The sequence below is a fragment of the Salmo salar genome, chromosome ssa15 (assembly GCF_905237065.1).
Source record: "Salmo salar chromosome ssa15, Ssal_v3.1, whole genome shotgun sequence".
NCBI lineage: Eukaryota > Metazoa > Chordata > Actinopteri > Salmoniformes > Salmonidae > Salmo > Salmo salar.
The window spans coordinates 103,881,190-103,899,451 of record NC_059456.1 but is presented as its reverse complement, the minus strand read 5'-3'; the positions used below and the strand labels follow the sequence as shown (position 1 = coordinate 103,899,451).

At 45.2% G+C, this 18,262-nt stretch overlaps 1 protein-coding gene across 3 annotated transcripts in view; it reads left to right on the top strand.

Moving 5' to 3' along the window:
• k0090 (K0090 protein) overlaps positions 1 to 18,262 on the top strand; it is a 26,354-nt gene extending 8,092 nt beyond the window's left edge. For 2 of the 3 annotated variants that reach the window (XM_014147484.2, XM_014147483.2), the window contains exons 7-23: positions 982 to 1,137; positions 1,312 to 1,485; positions 1,754 to 1,825; positions 2,007 to 2,105; positions 3,131 to 3,227; positions 3,473 to 3,589; positions 3,981 to 3,989; positions 4,308 to 4,507; positions 11,978 to 12,127; positions 12,396 to 12,557; positions 12,757 to 12,876; positions 13,119 to 13,256; positions 13,504 to 13,677; positions 15,541 to 15,751; positions 16,023 to 16,107; positions 16,333 to 16,462; positions 17,136 to 18,253. In XM_014147484.2, the coding sequence (XP_014002959.1) occupies positions 982 to 1,137; positions 1,312 to 1,485; positions 1,754 to 1,825; positions 2,007 to 2,105; positions 3,131 to 3,227; positions 3,473 to 3,589; positions 3,981 to 3,989; positions 4,308 to 4,507; positions 11,978 to 12,127; positions 12,396 to 12,557; positions 12,757 to 12,876; positions 13,119 to 13,256; positions 13,504 to 13,677; positions 15,541 to 15,751; positions 16,023 to 16,107; positions 16,333 to 16,462; positions 17,136 to 17,315 (2,274 nt within the window). In that variant the 3' untranslated portion in view covers positions 17,316 to 18,253. Of the gene's footprint in view, positions 1 to 981; positions 1,138 to 1,311; positions 1,486 to 1,753; positions 1,826 to 2,006; positions 2,106 to 3,130; positions 3,228 to 3,472; positions 3,590 to 3,980; positions 3,990 to 4,307; positions 4,508 to 11,977; positions 12,128 to 12,395; positions 12,558 to 12,756; positions 12,877 to 13,118; positions 13,257 to 13,503; positions 13,678 to 15,540; positions 15,752 to 16,022; positions 16,108 to 16,332; positions 16,463 to 17,135 lie in introns of all 3 variants that reach the window. The other variant, NM_001139872.1, reaches the window with a different exon arrangement.

The following is an 18,262-nucleotide window of genomic DNA, read 5'->3' as shown; positions in this document are numbered from 1 at the left end:
TCTACAATATAATATAATGGAGTGGTCAGTTTAATTCTACAATATAATATAATGGAGTGTTCTGTTTAATTCTACAATATAATATAATGGAGTGTTCTGTTTAATTCTACAATACAATATAATGGAGTGTTCTGTTTAATTCTATAATATAATGTAATATAATGGAGTGTTCTGTTTAATTCTATAATATAATATAATGGAGTGTTCTGTTTAATTCTATAATATAATGGAGTGTTCTGTTTAATTCTATAATATAATGGAGTGTTCTGTTTAATTCTACAATACAATATAATGGAGTGTTCTGTTTAATTCTATAATATAATATAATGGAGTGTTCTGTTTAATTCTATAATATAATATAATGGAGTGTTCTGTTTAATTCTATAATATAATATAATGGAGTGTTCTGTTTAATTCTATAATATAATGGAGTGTTCTGTTTAATTCTATAATATAATATAATGGAGTGTTCTGTTTAATTCTATAATATAATGGAGTGTTCTGTTTAATTCTATAATATAATGGAGTGTTCTGTTTAATTCTATAATATAATATAATGGAGTGTTCTGTTTAATTCTATAATATAATGTAATGGAGTGTTCTGTTTAATTCTATAATATAATGTAATATAATGGAGTGTTCTGTTTAATTCTATAATATAATGTAATATAATGGAGTGTTCTGTTTAATTCTACAGTACAATATAATGGAGTGTTCTGTTTAATTCTATAATACAATGGAGTGTTCTGTTTAATTCTACAATATAATATAATGGAGTGTTCTGTTTAATTCTACAATATAATATAATGGAGTGTTCTGTTTAATTCTACAATATAATATAATGGAGTGTTCTGTTTAATTCTACAATATAATGGAGTGTTCTGTTTAATTCTACAGTACAATATAATGGAGTGTTCTGTTTAATTCTACGATACACATATCTCTAACCCTGTTGGTTGTGATGTCTGTTATGGTCCTCAGAGGTCAGTTGAAGCTCCGTGGTTGTCCAGTGTTGAGTCCAGCTGTGTGGTGGTTGGTCAAGGGATGCTGGTGTGTGTGGACCCCGCCACTCTCGCTCTCTACACCCTCCCGATACAGGCTGAGGAGACACCGCAGTTCAACCAGATCCCACTACAGGTAACTCTTGCTCAACCATGACTTGAAGCTCTGAAGTGTAAACAAAGTCTTCAGTCTTCATAGTCCCAGCTAGCTGGACATGTTGGTGTGTAACAGGCTATATATTGTAGCTTTCGATTAAACCATCTACAAAACACCCCCCCCCCCGCTTCTCTCTACTCCCTCCCCCCCTAGTCTCTGGATCTAGAGGTGTCCCCAGGCTTCCAGCCCGTCCTGGTGTCCAGCCAGCCCCACCCTGATCGCTCCCCCATCTCAGAGTTCTTTCTCCAGCTCGGACCAGACCACCACGTCCTGCTGCAGCTCAATGCTGATGGATACACCATCGCCCCACTCAGAGACTTCCAGCCGGTACAGAATCACCATTCATTCATTTAATAAACTTCATTTATCCCAGACAGGCAATTATTATTATTATTATTGCCACTTATTTGTTTCCTTTACTACACATCTCTCTGGATAGTGATTCTGCTAAGTGGCATATATTATTATTATTTTTAAAAATCCATTTAAACCTGAACAAGATTTGACCTCAAATGTTGTTAGTTGGGCGATCAATGGAGCTGAATGAGTTCTGTGACTGGCTGACTGACTGACTGGAGAATGTCCATGTTTCTAGGCGTTCTTGGTCTCGTTTGCCACCACAGGGGAGAAGACTGTTGCTGCCGTCATGACTCCCAAAAACGAAACCGTGAGTCGTCGACAAAAACCCAAAAAAGTCGACAACGGTTATTTTTAAGATGTCTCAGAATGACCTCAAATCTAAAGTTTCGCATCATGCATGTGGTCGTATAGTGTGTAGTTAGTTATACTGAAGTAGGTAACCCATTTTTAATTTTATTTTTAAATCTTCCTCTCTGTTCCTACTCCAGGCTTGTGCTATCAATCTGTTCAGCGCTGATTCTGGTGTTAGGTTGTTGGATACCACTGTCATCTTTCCTCTGGACCTGAACGGTGGGAAACCACACAAGGTGAGTGTTGCTACAGATGTATGTATGATGAGAACTATGATGGAGTATAGAGTAGGGATTGGAAACTTTGATGGGGGGGGCACAAAAAAAATCTGAATTCGTCATGGGGGGGCCGCAGTGGCTCACTCGTCTGTGTACCCACATCCGTACTCCCAACTTGCAAGAAAAACATTTTAGCGGCCACCCGTCTTGACAGCGGAGATTTTTGTTTTTTTATTATTTTTTTGAGGGTTTTTTGGAATTTATCTGCGGGCTTACAGAAGGGGGGCAGCCAATTGCCCCCGTCCCTGGTATTGATTATAGAGCTGGGATGGGCGACCCACGGCCCATCTTTTTTTTGAAGGCCCTCTGATCAATTTACTCAGTCGGGGTCTCAACTTACTGTTGCTAGGTAGAATAGTAGATAGAATAAACAAGGTGCAATTTCAACATGTGGTTGTGCGTCAGCATGTTTTTCTCTTATGTCAGTCAATTAGCCCAATTAACCTGATATTATCAGCATGTTTTTTTTGGGGGGGGGGGGGAATTGTCAAGTTTGTCTAACGGCCAGCTATCTAAACTTATCATGGTTGAATTACCAGCCAGGGGGCCCCCATTGATTTTGTTAGTCTCACTCAGATATCATATTAAAAACATGCCAATATTTCTCTCCGCCGCATGGTAAAATGAGTCTAATTTCACAAAAATGTACTCTAAAACGTACAAAATGTCTCTCCACTGTCAAGACGGGGGGGGAAGGGGAAGGGGGGGTATGTACGGATGTGGGTACGTAGACCCACGAGCCACTGCGGCTCCTCATGATGAGGTCTGTGGCCCCGACCCTCATCAAAGTTGACAAAGTCCCTGGTATAGAGTAGTCTGGCATGAGCCCCACCGGGCCAACCCAACACCTGTTGGAATATACCTGTGTAGAGGTGTTGGAGGGAAATCAATCATGGGTGTGCTTAAAGACTGTGTTATTTTTTGGTTCAGGAAGTCGGGTGTTAAATGAGGTCTGTAACAGTCTGATGTTTTTTCCTCCCCAGCTGTACGTCCATGCCTTCCTGAAGAAGGACGACTCTGTGGGCTACAGGGTCCTAGTACAGACACAGGACCATGCTCTGACCTTTATACAGCAGCCAGGTACACACACACACACACACACACACACACACGCTGGTACACACACACACACAAGAACGTTCACACACACGCACACACACACACTGGAACGTTCACACACACGCACACACACACACTGGAACGTTCACACACACACTGGAACGCTCACACACACACACACACACACTGGAACGCTCACACACACACTGGAACACACACACACACGCACACTAGACGAGGCTTCTAACCAACACCTGTGATTCCAGGACGTGTGGTATGGACCAGAGAGGAGGCCCTAGCTGATGTTGTTACCATGGAGATGGTGGACCTGCCACTCACTGGGACCCAGGCGGAGCTGGAGGGGGAGTTTGGCAAGAAAGCTGGTAAAGAACATCAAAGATCCTGGCTAACACGATTCATTTGATCATTTTAAAAACAATGCATAGCAAAGAAGACAACCGTGCATAAATAATGAGGATGACACAAAAGAAAGGAGTTGTCTCAAAAAAATACCCTCAATGCCTAGTCATTCCCTTCAGATCTATCTATTCAAGTTTAACATTTACTTAAAATGTATTTAAAAAAAAAAAATGTTTTACTTCTAAGTATTTCACTTTTTAATGTGTTTTATCTCTTTTTGTATTTGCTTTATGGAAGTATGTTACTTGACCATGTCTTAAGTTAATACTCCTGAAAGTATTATAATCCGCCGTTGGCTTCATGTCTTCATGTCTCGCTCTCTTTTGGTTTTCTCACTGCTCCGCTTGGATCCAGCCATTCAAGGTAACGCTATGAGCTTTCCGTCCTATCTGTTGTCCTACGTTGAAGGTGTTGTATTTTGTAAGATCAGTAGCAAATTGCTCTGATAAAGTTTCATGCTTTTGTTGCTGGTTGTTTCTTGTAGTCTGTCATTTTGTATTTCGTCGTAGATTAGTTTGTTCTCATCGTTGGGGTATTTTTAGTGTCCCTGTAGAAGGAATCCAGCCTGCTGTTGTGAAACACATCACTTCCTAACAATAATGGATTTGAATGTAAAGAAATAAGATCTGACTGGAACTGTAGATGCCAACATGTCTGTCTCCCTCCCCTCCCGCACCTCAGACGGGTTGTTCCCCATGGTCCTGAAGCGTCTGTCATCCCAGGTGACTCTGCTCCAGGTGTGGCTGGCACACCTGTGGAAACTGTTCTACGAAGCCCGTAAACCCCGCAGCCAGGTTAAGAACGAGGTCACCATAGAAACGTTGTCCAGGGATGAGTTCAACCTGCAGAAGATGATGGTGATGGTCACGGCCTCGGGGAAGGTGAGCCGGAGAGAGAGAGTGTGTGTGTGTGTGTGTGTGTGTGTGTGTGTGTGTGTGTGTGTGTGTGTGTGTGTGTGTGTGTGTGTGTGTGTGTGTGTGTGTGTGTGTGTGTGGATGGCAGAAGGTGAGAAACTACCTGGTTAAAAACATGTATAGAAGAAAATAAGAAACTAGTTCATCTGCTAGATGGGATCTACTGCCTGTCGCCCTCAGCACCAACATTGGGCTAGATGGGATCTACTGTCTGTCGACCTCAGCACCAACATTGGGCTAGATGGGATCTACTGTCTGTCGACCTCTGCACCAACATTGGGCTAGATGGGATCTACTGTCTGTCGACCTCAGCACCAACATTGGTAGTGAAGGGATCTACTGTCTGTCGACCTCTGCACCAACATTGGGCTAGATGGGATCTACTGCCTGTCGACCTCAGCACCAACATTGTGCTAGATGGGATCTACTGTCTGTCGACCTCTGCACCAACATTGGGCTAGATGGGATCTACTGCCTGTCGACCTCAGCACCAACATTGGGCTAGATGGGATCTACTGTCTGTCGACCTCCGCACCAACATTGGGCTAGATGGGATCTACTGTCTGTCGACCTCCGCACCAACATTGGGCTAGATGGGATCTACTGTCTGTCGACCTCAGCACCATCATTGGTAGTGATGGGATCTACTGTCTTTTTATTTCACCTTTATTTACTGTCTCCTAGAGATGAACGTACTTTGGTGCGAAAAGGACCTTGTGAAGATGCTGGAGGAAACAGGTACAAAACTATCTACATCCACAGTAAAACGATTCCTATATCGACATAACCTGAAAGGCCGCTCAGCAAGGAAGAAGCCACTGCTCCAAAACCACCATAAAAAAGCCAGACTACAGTTTGCAACTGCACATGGGGACAAAGATCGTACTTTTTGGAGAAATGTCCTCTGGTCTGATGAAACAAAAATAGAACTGTTTGGCCATAATGACCATCGTTATGTTTGGTGGAAAAATGGGGATGCTTGCAAGCCGAAAAACACCATCCCAACCGTGAAGCACGGGGGTGGCAGCATCATGTTGTGGGGGTGCTTTGCTGCGGGAGGGACTGGTGCACTTCATAAAATAGATGGCATCATGAAGAAGGGAAATTGTGGCTATATTGAAGCAACATCTCAAGACATCAGTCAGGAAGTTAAAGCTTGGTCGCAAATGGGTCTTCCAAATGGACAATGACCCCAAGCATACTTCCAAAGTTGTGGCAAAATGGCTTAAGGACGACAAAGTCAAGGTATTGGAGTGGCCATCACAAAGCCCTGACCTCAATCCCATAGAACATTTATGGGTAGAACAGAAAAAGTGTGTGTGAGCAAGGAGGCCTACAAACCTGACTCAGTTACACCAGCTCTGTCAGGAGGAATGGGCCAAAATTCACCCAACTTATTGTGGGAAGCTTGTGGAAGGCTACCCTGTCACGTCCTGGCCAGTATATAAGGTTAATTGTTTTGTAGTTTGGTCAGGGCGTGGCAGGGGGTATTTGTTTTATGTGGTTCGGGGTGGTGTGTTTTGTGTAAAGGGTGTTTGATTTAGTAATTCCGGGTTTTGGTTTATGTTTAGTATTCTATGGTTAGTCTAGGTTGTGTGTTTCTATGTTTGGTTGATTGGGGTTGGGACTCTCAGTTGAAGGCAGGTGTTGTCTATCTGCCTTTGATTGAGAGTTCCATATATTAGGGTGTGTTTGTGTGTGTGATTTGTGGGTGATTGTTCTGTGTTTCGCCTTGTGCCTTACCAGACTGTTTTTGTTGATCGTTCGTGTTTTGTTATTTTGTATGTTCATTTTTGAGATTAATTAAAAATCAAGATGAGCATTCACGCACCTGCTGCGTATTGGTCCTCATTCACCGACAACAGCCGTGACAGAATCACCCACCACCAAAGGACCAAGCAGCAGAGGAAGGAGCAGACGGAGTTCGAGTTGGACTGGCGGGAGAAGTGGACTTGGGAAGAAGTTCTGGACGGGGCCGGACCCTGGCATCAGGCTGGGGATTATCGACGCCCGCAGGGGGAAATTGAGGCAGCCAAGGCAGAGAGGCGGTGGTACGAGGCCAAGTACGCGCTGAAGGAGAAGCACGAGAGGCACCCCCAAGAAAATTTTGGGGGGGCACACGGGTAGTTTGGCTAGGCGTAAGAAGAGCCGGAAGCCAGCTACTCGTGGTTATATGGAGGAGCGTATGGGGTGGAGAGCGCTATGTTTCGCTGAGGAGCGCACTATCTCACCCATACGCACGCACAGTCCGGTGCGCGTTATTCCAGCCCCTCGCAGGTGCCGTGCTAGAGCGGGCATCCAGCCTGGTAGGAGGATGCCTGCGCAGCGCATCTGGTCGCCGGTACGCCTCCGAGGACCAGGCTACCCAACTCCCGCTCTACGCACGGCTACCATCAGGCCCCTGCACAGCCCAGTCTGCCCTGTACGAGCACCCCGCTCGTACAGGGCTACTAGTTCCATCCAGCCAAGGCGGGTTGTGCAGGAGGTAAGATCTAGACCGGCTGTGCGCCTCCATAGCCCTGGGTTTCCAGCTCCTGTCTCTCGTGCGGACCCGGAAGTGCGTCAACCCAGTCCGACTCGTCCTGTTCCCGCTCCCCGCACTAGCCTGGAGGTGCGTGTACATAATCTGGTAAGCCCAGTACCAGCACCACGCACCAGGCTACAAGTGCGTCAATCCAGCCTCGCCAGTCAACAGTCTTCATCAGAGCTGCCCGCCAGTCAACAGTCTTCATCAGAGCTGCCCGCCAGTCAACAGTCTTCATCAGAGCTGCCCGCCAGTCAACAGTCATCATCAGAGCTGCCCGCCAGTCAACAGTCATCGTCAGAGCTGCCCGCCAGTCAACAGTCATCGTCAGAGCTGCCCGCCAGTCAACAGTCATCGTCAGAGCTGCCCGCCAGTCAACAGTCATCGTCAGAGCTGCCCGCCAGTCAACAGTCATCGTCAGAGCTGCCCGCCAGTCAACAGTCATCGTCAGAGCTGCCCGCCAGTCAACAGTCATCGTCAGAGCTGCCCGCCAGTCAACAGTCGTCAGAGCTGCCCGCCAGTCAACAGTCGCCAGAGAGGTCAGACTGCGCTGAACTGCCGGAGTGGCCAGACTGCGCTGAACTGCCGGAGTGGCCAGACTGCGCTGAACTGCCGGAGTGGCCAGACTGCGCTGAACTGCCGGAGTGGCCAGACTGCGCTGAACTGCCGGAGTGGCCAGACTGCGCTGAACTGCCGGAGTGGCCAGACTGCGCTGAACTGCCGGAGTGGCCAGACTGCCCTGAACTGCCGGAGTGGCCAGACTGCCCTGAACTGCCGGAGTGGCCAGACTGCCCTGAACTGCCGGAGTGGCCAGACTGCCCTGAACTGCCGGAGTGGCCAGACTGCCCTGAACTGCCGGAGTGGCCAGACTGCCCTGAACTGCCGGAGTGGCCAGACTGCCCTGAACTGCCGGAGTGGCCAGACTGCCCTGAACTGCCGGAGTGGCCAGACTGCCCTGAACTGCCGGAGTGGCCAGACTGCCCTGAACTGCCGGAGTGGCCAGACTGCCCTGAACTGCCGGAGTGGCCAGACTGCCCTGAACTGCCGGAGTGGCCAGACTGCCCTGAACTGCCGGAGTGGCCAGACTGCCCTGAACTGCCGGAGTGGCCAGACTGCCCTGAACTGCCGGAGTGGCCAGACTGCCCTGAACTGCCGGAGTGGCCAGACTGCCCTGAACTGCCGGACTGCCCAGACTGTCCCGAATTGCCAGACTGCCCAGACTGTCCCGAATTGCCAGACTGCCCCGACTGCCCCCCGGCGATGCCAGAGTGGCCCGACAGCCTGGAACGGCCGGAGCCAGAGCCACCTCCAGAAATAGGTGGGTTGGGGAGGGGGGGTGTAGCACAGTGCCGTCGTTGACGGCAGCCACCCTCCCTTCCCTCCCTTTAGAAAAGGGGACTTTTTGTTGGTGTTGCTTGGGATTATTTTTTGTTAAGGTGCTTCTGGGGTAGCACCTTTAAGGGGGGGTACTGTCACGTCCTGGCCAGTATATAAGGTTAATTGTTTTGTAGTTTGGTCAGGGCGTGGCAGGGGTATTTGTTTTATGTGGTTCGGGGTGGTGTGTTTTGTGTAAAGGGTGTTTGATTTAGTAATTCCGGGTTTTGGTTTATGTTTAGTATTCTATGGTTAGTCTAGGTTGTGTGTTTCTATGTTTGGTTGATTGGGGTTGGGACTCTCAGTTGAAGGCAGGTGTTGTCTATCTGCCTTTGATTGAGAGTTCCATATATTAGGGTGTGTTTGTATGTGTGATTTGTGGGTGATTGTTCTGTGTTTCGCCTTGTGCCTTACCAGACTGTTTTTGTTGATCGTTCGTGTTTTGTATGTTCGTTTTTGAAGATAATTAAAAATCAAGATGAGCATTCACGCACCTGCTGCGTATTGGTCCTCATTCACCGACAACAGCCGTGACATACCCGAACCGTTTGACCCAAGTTAAACAATTTAAAGGCAATACACTCAATTAGTATTTGGTAGCATGTAAACTTCTGACCGACTGGGAATGTGATGAAAGAAATAAAAGCTGAAATAAATCCCTCTCTCTGCTATTATTCAGACATTTCACATTGTTAAAACAAAGTGGTGATCCAAGCTGACCTCAGACAGAAATTGTGAAAAACTGAGTTTAAATGTATTTGGTGTAGATTGGTTAGGTGTATGGAAACTGTAAAATCCACTCGTTATGTTATATCGTGGAATACAATCTGTGATATCAACTGGTTATAGATACAGTACCAGTCCAAAAGTTGTCAAACACCTGCTTATTCAAGGGTTTTTCCTTTATTTTACTATTTTCTACATTGTATAATAATAGTGAAGACATCAAAACTATGAAATAACACACATGGAATCATGTAGTAACCAAAAAAGTGTTAAACAAATCAAAATATATTTGAGATTCTTCAAAGTAACCACCCGTTCGTTGCCTTGATGGCAGCTTTGCAAAACCAGGCCATGAGGTCGAACGAATTGTCCGTAGAGCCCCGAGACAGTATTGTGTCAAGGCACAGATCTAGGAAAGGGTACCAAAACATTTCTGCAGCAATGAAGGTCCCCAAGAACACAGTGGCCTCTATCATTCTTAAATAGAAGAAGTTTGGAACCACCAAGACTCTTCCTAGAACTGGCCACCCGGCCAAACTGTGCAAGCGGGGGAGAAGGGCCTTGGTCAGGGAGGTGACCAAGAACCCGATGGTCACTCTGACAGCTCCTGAGTTCCTCTGTGGAGATGGAAGAACCTTCCAGAAGGACAACCATCTCTGCAGCACTTCACCAATTAGACCTTTATGGTAGAGTGGCCAGACGGAAGCCACTCCTTAGTTAAAGCCACATGGCAGCCCGCTTGGAGTTTGCCAAAAGGCACCTAAAGGACTCTTAGACCATGAGAAACAAGATTCTCTGGTCTGATGAAACCAAGATTGAACTCTGTAGCCTGAATGCCAAGTGTCACATTTGGAGGAAACCTGGCACCATCCCTATGGTGACACATGGTGATGGCAGCATCCTGTTGTGGGGATGTTTTTCAGCGGAAGGGACTGGGAGACTAGTCAGGAACACGGGAAAGGTGAACGGAGCGAAGTACAGAGGTCCTTGATGAAAACCTGCTCCAGAGCGCTCAGGACCTCCAGACTGGGGCGAAGGTTCACCTTCCAACAGGACAATGACCCTAATCACACAGCCAAGACAATGTAGGAGTGGCTTCAGCACAAGTCTCTGAATGTCCTTGAGTGACCCAGCCATAGCCTGGACTTGAACCTGATCTAACATCTCTGGAAAGATCTGAAAATAGCTGTGCAGCGACGCTCCCCATCCAACCTGACAGAGCTTGAGAGGATCTGCAGAGAAGAATGAGAGAAACTTCCCAAATACAGGTGTGCCAAGCTTGTAGCGTCATACCCAAGAAGACTTGAGGCTGTAATCGCTGCCAAGGTACTAAGGGTCTGAATACTTATGTAAATGTTATATTTCAGTTTAAATGGGTTTTTTTTCATACATTTGCAAAAATGTCTTAACCTGTTATTACTTTGTCATTATGTTCTATTGTGTGTAGATTGATTCCGGGGGGAAAGCAATTTAAGTCAAGGGATCTGAATACTTTCCGAATGCACTGTACACATTTTATTGTTTTGGAAACATTACAAAGCTCATCCGTTATTTGTTGTTGTTGTGCCCCACAAATCCACATGTACAAATGGAACACTAGAGTCAAAGCAAATTTACCGTAGTCATCAAGACAACATTTTACTTTCCCGTTCCGGCAGCCACAAAGCACATTCCACCAAATACACTGAAGAAAAATAAACTCAACTTGTAAATTGTTGGTCCCATGTTTCATGAGCTGAAATAAAAGATCCCAGAAATGTTCCATTCGCACAAAAAGCTTATTTCTCTCAAATTTTGCCCGAAAATTGAATATTCATGTATCTACCATAAGCCGCCTCCAACGTTGTTTTAGAGAATTTGTCAGTATGTCCAACCGGACAAACAGCTGCAGACCCACGTGTGGGCGAGTTGTGAACAGAATACCCCATGGTGGCGATGGGGTTATGGTATGGGCAGGCATAAGCTACGGACAACGAACACAATTGCATTTTATCAATGGCAATTTCAATGCATAGAGATATGCGTGACGAGATCCTGAGGCCCATTGTCGTGCCATTCATCCTCCGCCATCACCTCATGTTTCAGCATGATGATGCACAGCCCCATGTCACGCGGATCTGTAAACAATTCCTGGATCCATTGTCTGCATTCTCACCAGACATGTCACCCATTGAGCATGTTTGGGATGCTCTGGATCGATGTGTACTACAGCAACTTCGTACAGCCATTGCCCCCAGGAGTGGGACAACATTCCACAGGCCACAATCAACAGCCTGATCAACTCTATGCGAAGGAGATGAGTTCACGCTGCATGAGGAAAATGTTGGTCACACCAGATACTGACTGGTTTTCTGATCCACGCCCCCTACCTTTTTGTTTTTATATTGATATTCCCAGTAATGTGAAATCCATAGATTAGGACCTAATGGATTTATTTCAATTGACTGATTTCCTTCAATGAACTGTAACTCAGTAAAATCTTTAGAAATTGTTCCATGTTGTGTTTTTATATTTTTGTTCAGTATAGTTTTACGCTATTAGAAACAAAATTGATTGAGCTTTGACATCCGTTGGAGGACTGGATTACTTGCCTATCACTATGCTGGATGTTGTCACTTCAGTCATCGTAGTAACACAAACTCTATATGCTCTGAATGTCTTGTGTTTTTTTGTGTGCAGTCGATGAGTAAACTATTGGAATGTTTGGTTGTTTCACAGCACGTTCATCTCAGCCAATAGTCTTGAGTCATACTTTATAGGCCACTCTATTTAGCTGAAGGATTTCATCTTTTTCATCTCTGTTTTGGTTCCAGCTCTTTGGCATCGACAGCAAGTCAGGCTCTATTCTGTGGAAGCACTACCTGGAGAATGTCCAGCCCAATGCAGTTTTCAAACTGATAGTCCAGAGGACCACCGCTCACTTCCCCCATCCCCCACAATGCACTCTGCTCATCAAGGATAAGGTAGGAACAACACCGTGTTGCAAACTAGTCTTTACTACACCATTCTGTGGGTGTTATTTTATAAGTTATTATTAATTATTTATTACATATGGCAAATTAACCTAGTTGTTTGATCTTGAACATGAAAAATACATAGTCAAAGCATCTCAGTAGGATTTAAGTCCTAGGTGTTTACATAGCTATGCAGGGCTGCCTCTTTTCCGACTTGATGTAATGTTGGGTGAAATGTCTCCTAGTTTTCAAAAAAAAATTACTACCTCCCCCCCAGGACACTGGCCTGGCCTCCCTGCATGTGTTCAACCCCATCTTTGGCAGGAAGAGTCACATCGCCCTGCCGGCCCTGCCCCGACCCATCCTCCAGTCACTACTACTACCTGTTATAGACCAGGACTACGCCAAAGTCCTGCTGCTGGTCGATGACCAATACAAGGTAAGTCTAGGGCTGTCTGATTTAAGGTCTTGGGGGGGGGGCTGAAACGATAGTGGAAAATAAAAAAATTCTGCTGCATTGTGGGAGAGATTTGCACCAATGTTTTTCTAATGTACTTGTTATTGTTGACTGAACCTCACAGCTGATTATTGTGCACAAATGTTATTCTGTATTTGTTTAATGATTGTCCTCCCTCCAGGTGACAGCCTTCCCCTCCACGAAGAACGTCCTGCAGCAGCTCCAGGAGATGGCCTCCTCGATCTTCTTCTACCTGATCCGCTCAGAGCACGGAAACCTGTCTGGATTCAGGCTGCGCAAGGTGACTTAACACTGTGTGCTTGTGTGTGTGCTTGTGTGTGCTTGTGTGTGCTTGTGTGCGAGCATGGAACATTAGTTTGTGTGTGTCGCGTGAATGTGGCATGTGAGAGACATTCCGTGTGTGTGTGTGTGTGTGTGTGTGTGTGTGTGTGTGTGTGTGTGTGTGTGTGTGTGTGTGTGTGTGTGTGTGTGTGTGTGTGTGTGTGTTTGTGACATTAAATGTGTGTATGTGTGTTCATCCAGGACCTGTCCACAGAGCGGATCTGGGAGGTGGTCCTACCTACTGATGTCCAGAAGATAGTAGCGGTCAATGGGAAGAGACCCAACGAGCATGTCCACTCTCAGGGCAGAGTGATGGGAGACCGTAGTGTTCTCTACAAGGTAGTGTAATGACAGCTCAACGTACTAGTAAACTACAGTGTCCACACTCAACAATTAGAGATTAAGGGATGGTTTCCCAGATCCAGTCCTGGACTAGTTTTTAAATTAAAAGTTTAAAACTGGCAACAAAAGTTGAACATTTTAATACTTCACGAGGGACAAGTGCAAAATACAAACGTTTTGGAATGAATAAAGTAGTAATATTGTGTGCAGACCTGAATAACAGTCTCTTTCCTTTTTACCACAGTACCTGAACCCTAACCTGCTGGCAGTGGTGACAGAGAGTACAGACGCCCACCCTGAGCGGGCCTTCGTGGGCATGTTCTTGGTCGATGGTGTGACCGGACGCATCATCCATGAAGCCGTCCAGAGGAAGGCCAGGGGGCCCGTCCACTTTGTCCATTCTGAGAACTGGGTGGTGGTGAGTAGCAGCAGTAGTAGTAGTAGTAGTAGTAGTAGTAGTAGTAGTAGTAGTAGTGGTAGCAGTAGTAGTAGTGGTAGCAGTAGCAGTGGCAGTGGCAGCGGTAGCGGTAGCAGTAGCAGTAGTAGTAGTAGCAGCAGTAGTAGCAGTAGTAGCAGTAGTAGTAGCAGCAGTAGCAGCAGTAGTAGTAGTAGCAGTAGTAGCAGTAGTAGTAGTAGTAGTAGCAGTAGTAGCAGTAGTAGTAGTAGTAGTAGTAGTAGCAGTAGCAGTAGCAGTAGTGGTAGTGGTAGCAGTAGCAACAGTAGCAGTAGCAACAGTAGTAGTAGTAGCAACAGTGGTGGTAGTAGCAGTAGTAGTAGTAGCAACGGTGGTGGTAGTAGTAGTAGTAGTAGTAGTATTAGCAACAGTAGTAGTAGCAACAGTGGTGGTAGTAGTAGTAGTAGTAGTAGTAGTATTAGCAACAGTAGTAGTAGTAGTAGCAGCAGTGGTAGCAGCAGTAGTAGTACTAGCAGTTGTAGCAGTAGTTGTAGTACTAGGAGCAGTAGTAGCAGTAGTAGTAGTAGTAGTACTAGGAGCAGTAGTAGGAGTAGTAGTAGTAGCAGCAGTAGTCGTAGCAGTAGTTGCAGTAGTAGCACTAGTAGTTGTAGTAGCAGCAGTAGTTGTAGTAGCAGCAGTAGCAGTAGTAGTTGTAGCAGCAGTAGTAGTTGCAGTGGTAGTGGTAGTAGTAGTAGTAGTAGCAACAGTAGTAGTAGTAGCAGCAGTAGTAGCAGCAGTAGTTGTAGTAGTACTATGAGCAGTAGTTGTAGGAGCAGTAGTAGCAGCAGTAGTAGTAGCAGTTGTAGTAGTTGTAGAGCAGTAGTAGTAGTAGCAGTAGTAGTTGTAGTAGTAGCAGCAGTAGTAGTAGTTGTAGTAGTTGTAGCAGCAGTAGTAGCAGCAGTAGTAGTAGCAGTAGTAGCAGCAGTAGTAGTAGCAGCAGTAGTAGTAGCAGCAGTAGTCGTAGCAGTAGTTGTAGTAGCAGCAGTAGTAGTAGTTGTAGTAGTACTAGCAGTTGTAGTTGTAGTAGTAGCAGCAGAAGTAGTTGTAGTAGTAGTACTAGGAGCAGTAGTAGCAGTAGTAGTAGTAGCAGCAGTAGTAGTAGTAGTAGTACTAGGAGCAGTAGTTGTTGTAGTAGTAGTAGTAGTAGTAGTAGTAGCAGCAGTAGTAGTAGTAGTAGTACTAGGAGCAGTAGTTGTTGTAGTAGTAGTAGTAGTAGTAGTAGCAGCAGTAGTAGTAGTACTAGGAGCAGTAGTTGTAGTAGTAGTAGTAGTAGCAGCAGTAGTCGTAGCAGTAGTAGTACTAGCAGTTGTAGCAGTAGTAGTAGTAGCAGTAGTAGTAGTAGCAGCAGTAGCAGTTGTAGTTGTAGTAGCAGTAGTTGTAGTAGTAGTACTAGGAGCAGTAGTAGTAGCAGCAGCAGTAGTAGTAGTAGTACTAGCAGCAGTAGCAGCAGCAGTAGTAGCAGTAGTAGTAGTAGCAGTAGTAGTACTAGGAGCAGCAGTAGTAGCAGTAGTACTAGTAGCAGTAGTAGTAGTAGCAGTAGTAGTAGTAGCAGTAGTAGTAGCAGCAGTAGTAGTAGCAGCAGTAGTAGTAGTAGTAGTAGTACTAGCAGCAGTAGTAGTAGTAGTAGTAGTAGTAGTAGCAGCAGCAGCAGTAGTTGTAGTAGTAGTAGTACTAGGAGCAGTATTAGTAGCAGCAGCAGCAGTAGTAGCAGTAGTTATGGTCACAAATGTTCCAAAGATGATTTCTGTGGTGAAAAAAAGGTTAATGAACTGCTGCCTTTCAGCTACTGAGTAACCCTCACAATTTTCTTTCTGTCCCTCTCCACAGTATGAGTACTGGAACACCAAGTCCAGGCGTATTGAGTTCAGTGTGCTGGAGCTGTTTGAAGGGACAGAGCTGTATAACAGCACAGTGTTCAGTAGTCTGGACAGACCCCACCTGCCCCAGGTCCTACAGCAGACCTACATCTTCCCCTCTCCCATCACCACCATGGAGGCTACGCTCACTGAGAAGGGCATCACCTCCAGACATCTCCTCGGTCAGTATAGGGTGGAGGGATGGATGGAGGGATGGATGGAGGGGTGGATGGATGGATGGAGGGGTGGATGGATGGATGGAGGGGTGGATGGGTGAATGGATGGAGGGATGGATGGATGGAGGGGTGGATGGGTGAATGGATGGATGGATGGATGGATGGATGGATGGATGGATGGAGGTGTGGATGGATGGAGGGGGGAGTGGGTCTTTCAGCACCATATCTATCTGTATCGTAACTCTTATTTTTTTCTCTGGATATTTCTTTCTCAAAGTGGGGCTACCATCAGGAGCCATCTTGTCTCTCCCCAAGATGTTCCTGGATCCACGGAGACCAGAGGTCGTCACTGAACACAGCCGGTTAGTACCAACAACACGTACCCCATGTTCATTTGGCACCAAATTGAAGAAAATTAACTGAAACAAGGAGGGAATACCTGGTCCATCAACAAATGCTCATTTTCTGTTTCAAAACGTTTTGTGTGCGCTGTTGAACAGGACGCTGTTGTTTACGCTATCTGACCTTTTTAGAGAGGAATTATTGGTTCCTATGAAAGTAAGAATTGGTTTATCATTTATTTTCAGTGAGGAGAACCTTATACCCTATGCCCCAGAGATGCCCATCCGCACAGAGTGGTTCATCAACTACAATCAGACCGTAGCGAGAATGAAAGGAATCTACACTGCCCCCTCTGGTCTGGAGTCCACATGTCTGGTGAGTCTATGGTCCACTACAGTGGTTCTCAAACTGTTGGGTGTGCTGGGCACAGCGTTTTTCATTTTTAAGGAACTCAGTCGGGCTTTCAACTTACTTTTGAAAGTTTTAATAGTAGAACGCACAAGGGGGTTTCGATGCCAGCTGCCCAGCAAAGGGCTGCCTGTCATCAGCATCTTGCTCCGGGGAGCGTTCCTCGAAGATGAGGCCATACTCCACAAACTATTTAAGAAAATTACATATTGCATTCTGTCTCTGTTCATTCAATTAAGACTGTACTCGATTGAACACTTATCATGTCAGTCATTGCGGACCTTACAGACCTTAGAGAGCTATTTATAACTTGTCAGACATGTCCAGATCGACTACTGTCAGCTAGCAAGGTTTTTTTTAAGCCATTTGATTTTGTTTTAAAGTTGAAGGTTTTGCGCGGGATGTTCCCCAATGATGGAAGAGGGGGGCCTGAGTAAAAAAAAAAAACAACAAAAAATAGTTTTGGGAACCACTGGTCTATTACACTATCGTCAATGTATCAAGTCTGGACTTCCTGCTGCATTTCCAAGACACGGTACACTGACAATACAGATCAAATGTAGATTAAATGAAGATACAACTATAATGCAGATCAAATACTGAATATTTAACATGGAAATGTACATGTTTTGTTACACAGGTGGTTGCGTACGGTCTTGACATCTACCAAACCAGAGTGTACCCCTCCAAGCAGTTCGACGTGCTGAAAGATGACTACGACTACGTCCTGATCAGCAGTGTTCTGTTCGCGCTGTTCTTCGCCACCATGATTAGTAAACGTCTGGCACAGGTCAAACTGCTCAACCGGGCCTGGCGGTAAAGAGTCAACTTAAACCTTTTAAATTCTGACCTCCCCATTTGCTGCGTGGATGAACCCGGACGATGGAGGTGGACGAGCTGAAGCCGTTTGGCAATATCGGCTTAAAATCACCCCACCGTGTCAATTGATGGTGGGGGTTGTCATCTTTCTTTTTCAAGCAAGAGGTTCATTTCGATTTTCCAGTTTTATTTTTTGTGTGTATATAATTTATTTTGTAACACTTTTACATTGAGGTAGCCTTTTAAGAGTAGTTATGTCATTGCTAATAACAAGTAATTAACTTAACTACTGATAAACCCTTTATAATCTCCCTTAAAGGATAGCTTAATGTAAAGTGCTTTTCATGATCACACTATATGAAATTACATTGTTCTTTCACCACAACGAAGAGCAGTCCGTGGTTACTTGGTGCAACTCAGAACAAGTGTTCTTTATATACTGAAGCTCTGAAATGTTGTTTAGCTGTGAACTGTTAGTAAATAGTCTAAAGACTAGGCCTAATTTAAGATGACTAAATGTGGTAGAAATGCGTCAAGGGATTTTACTGTTGCTTTAATTGGGTTTTAAATGGTTTCCATAGACTTTTTTTTATGTTGGTCACGATGGTTTTGTTATTCATTTTTGTTAGAAGGAACTGTGGGTGTCCGGAGGTGTTTGTCTTTGGGATCGACTGCCTCTGAGGCTAGCACCGTTGGTCTTTCTTTGATGCACTGGAAGTTTTTTTTTTGTGTTCAAATGATTTATCTTATCTAATATTTTCCCCCCCATGGCTTTTGTGTAAATTATAGTTTATGTACAGTATATTTATGTCTTAAAAACATTTGATTATTATGGCACTCCAGAGTATTATTTTTTCCTGTTGGGGAGACTGAACAGCTCTGCTTGTGCAACACTTTTCACCAAAATGCCAATACCCTCAATAAAATGATTTATTACTATTTCTGAAA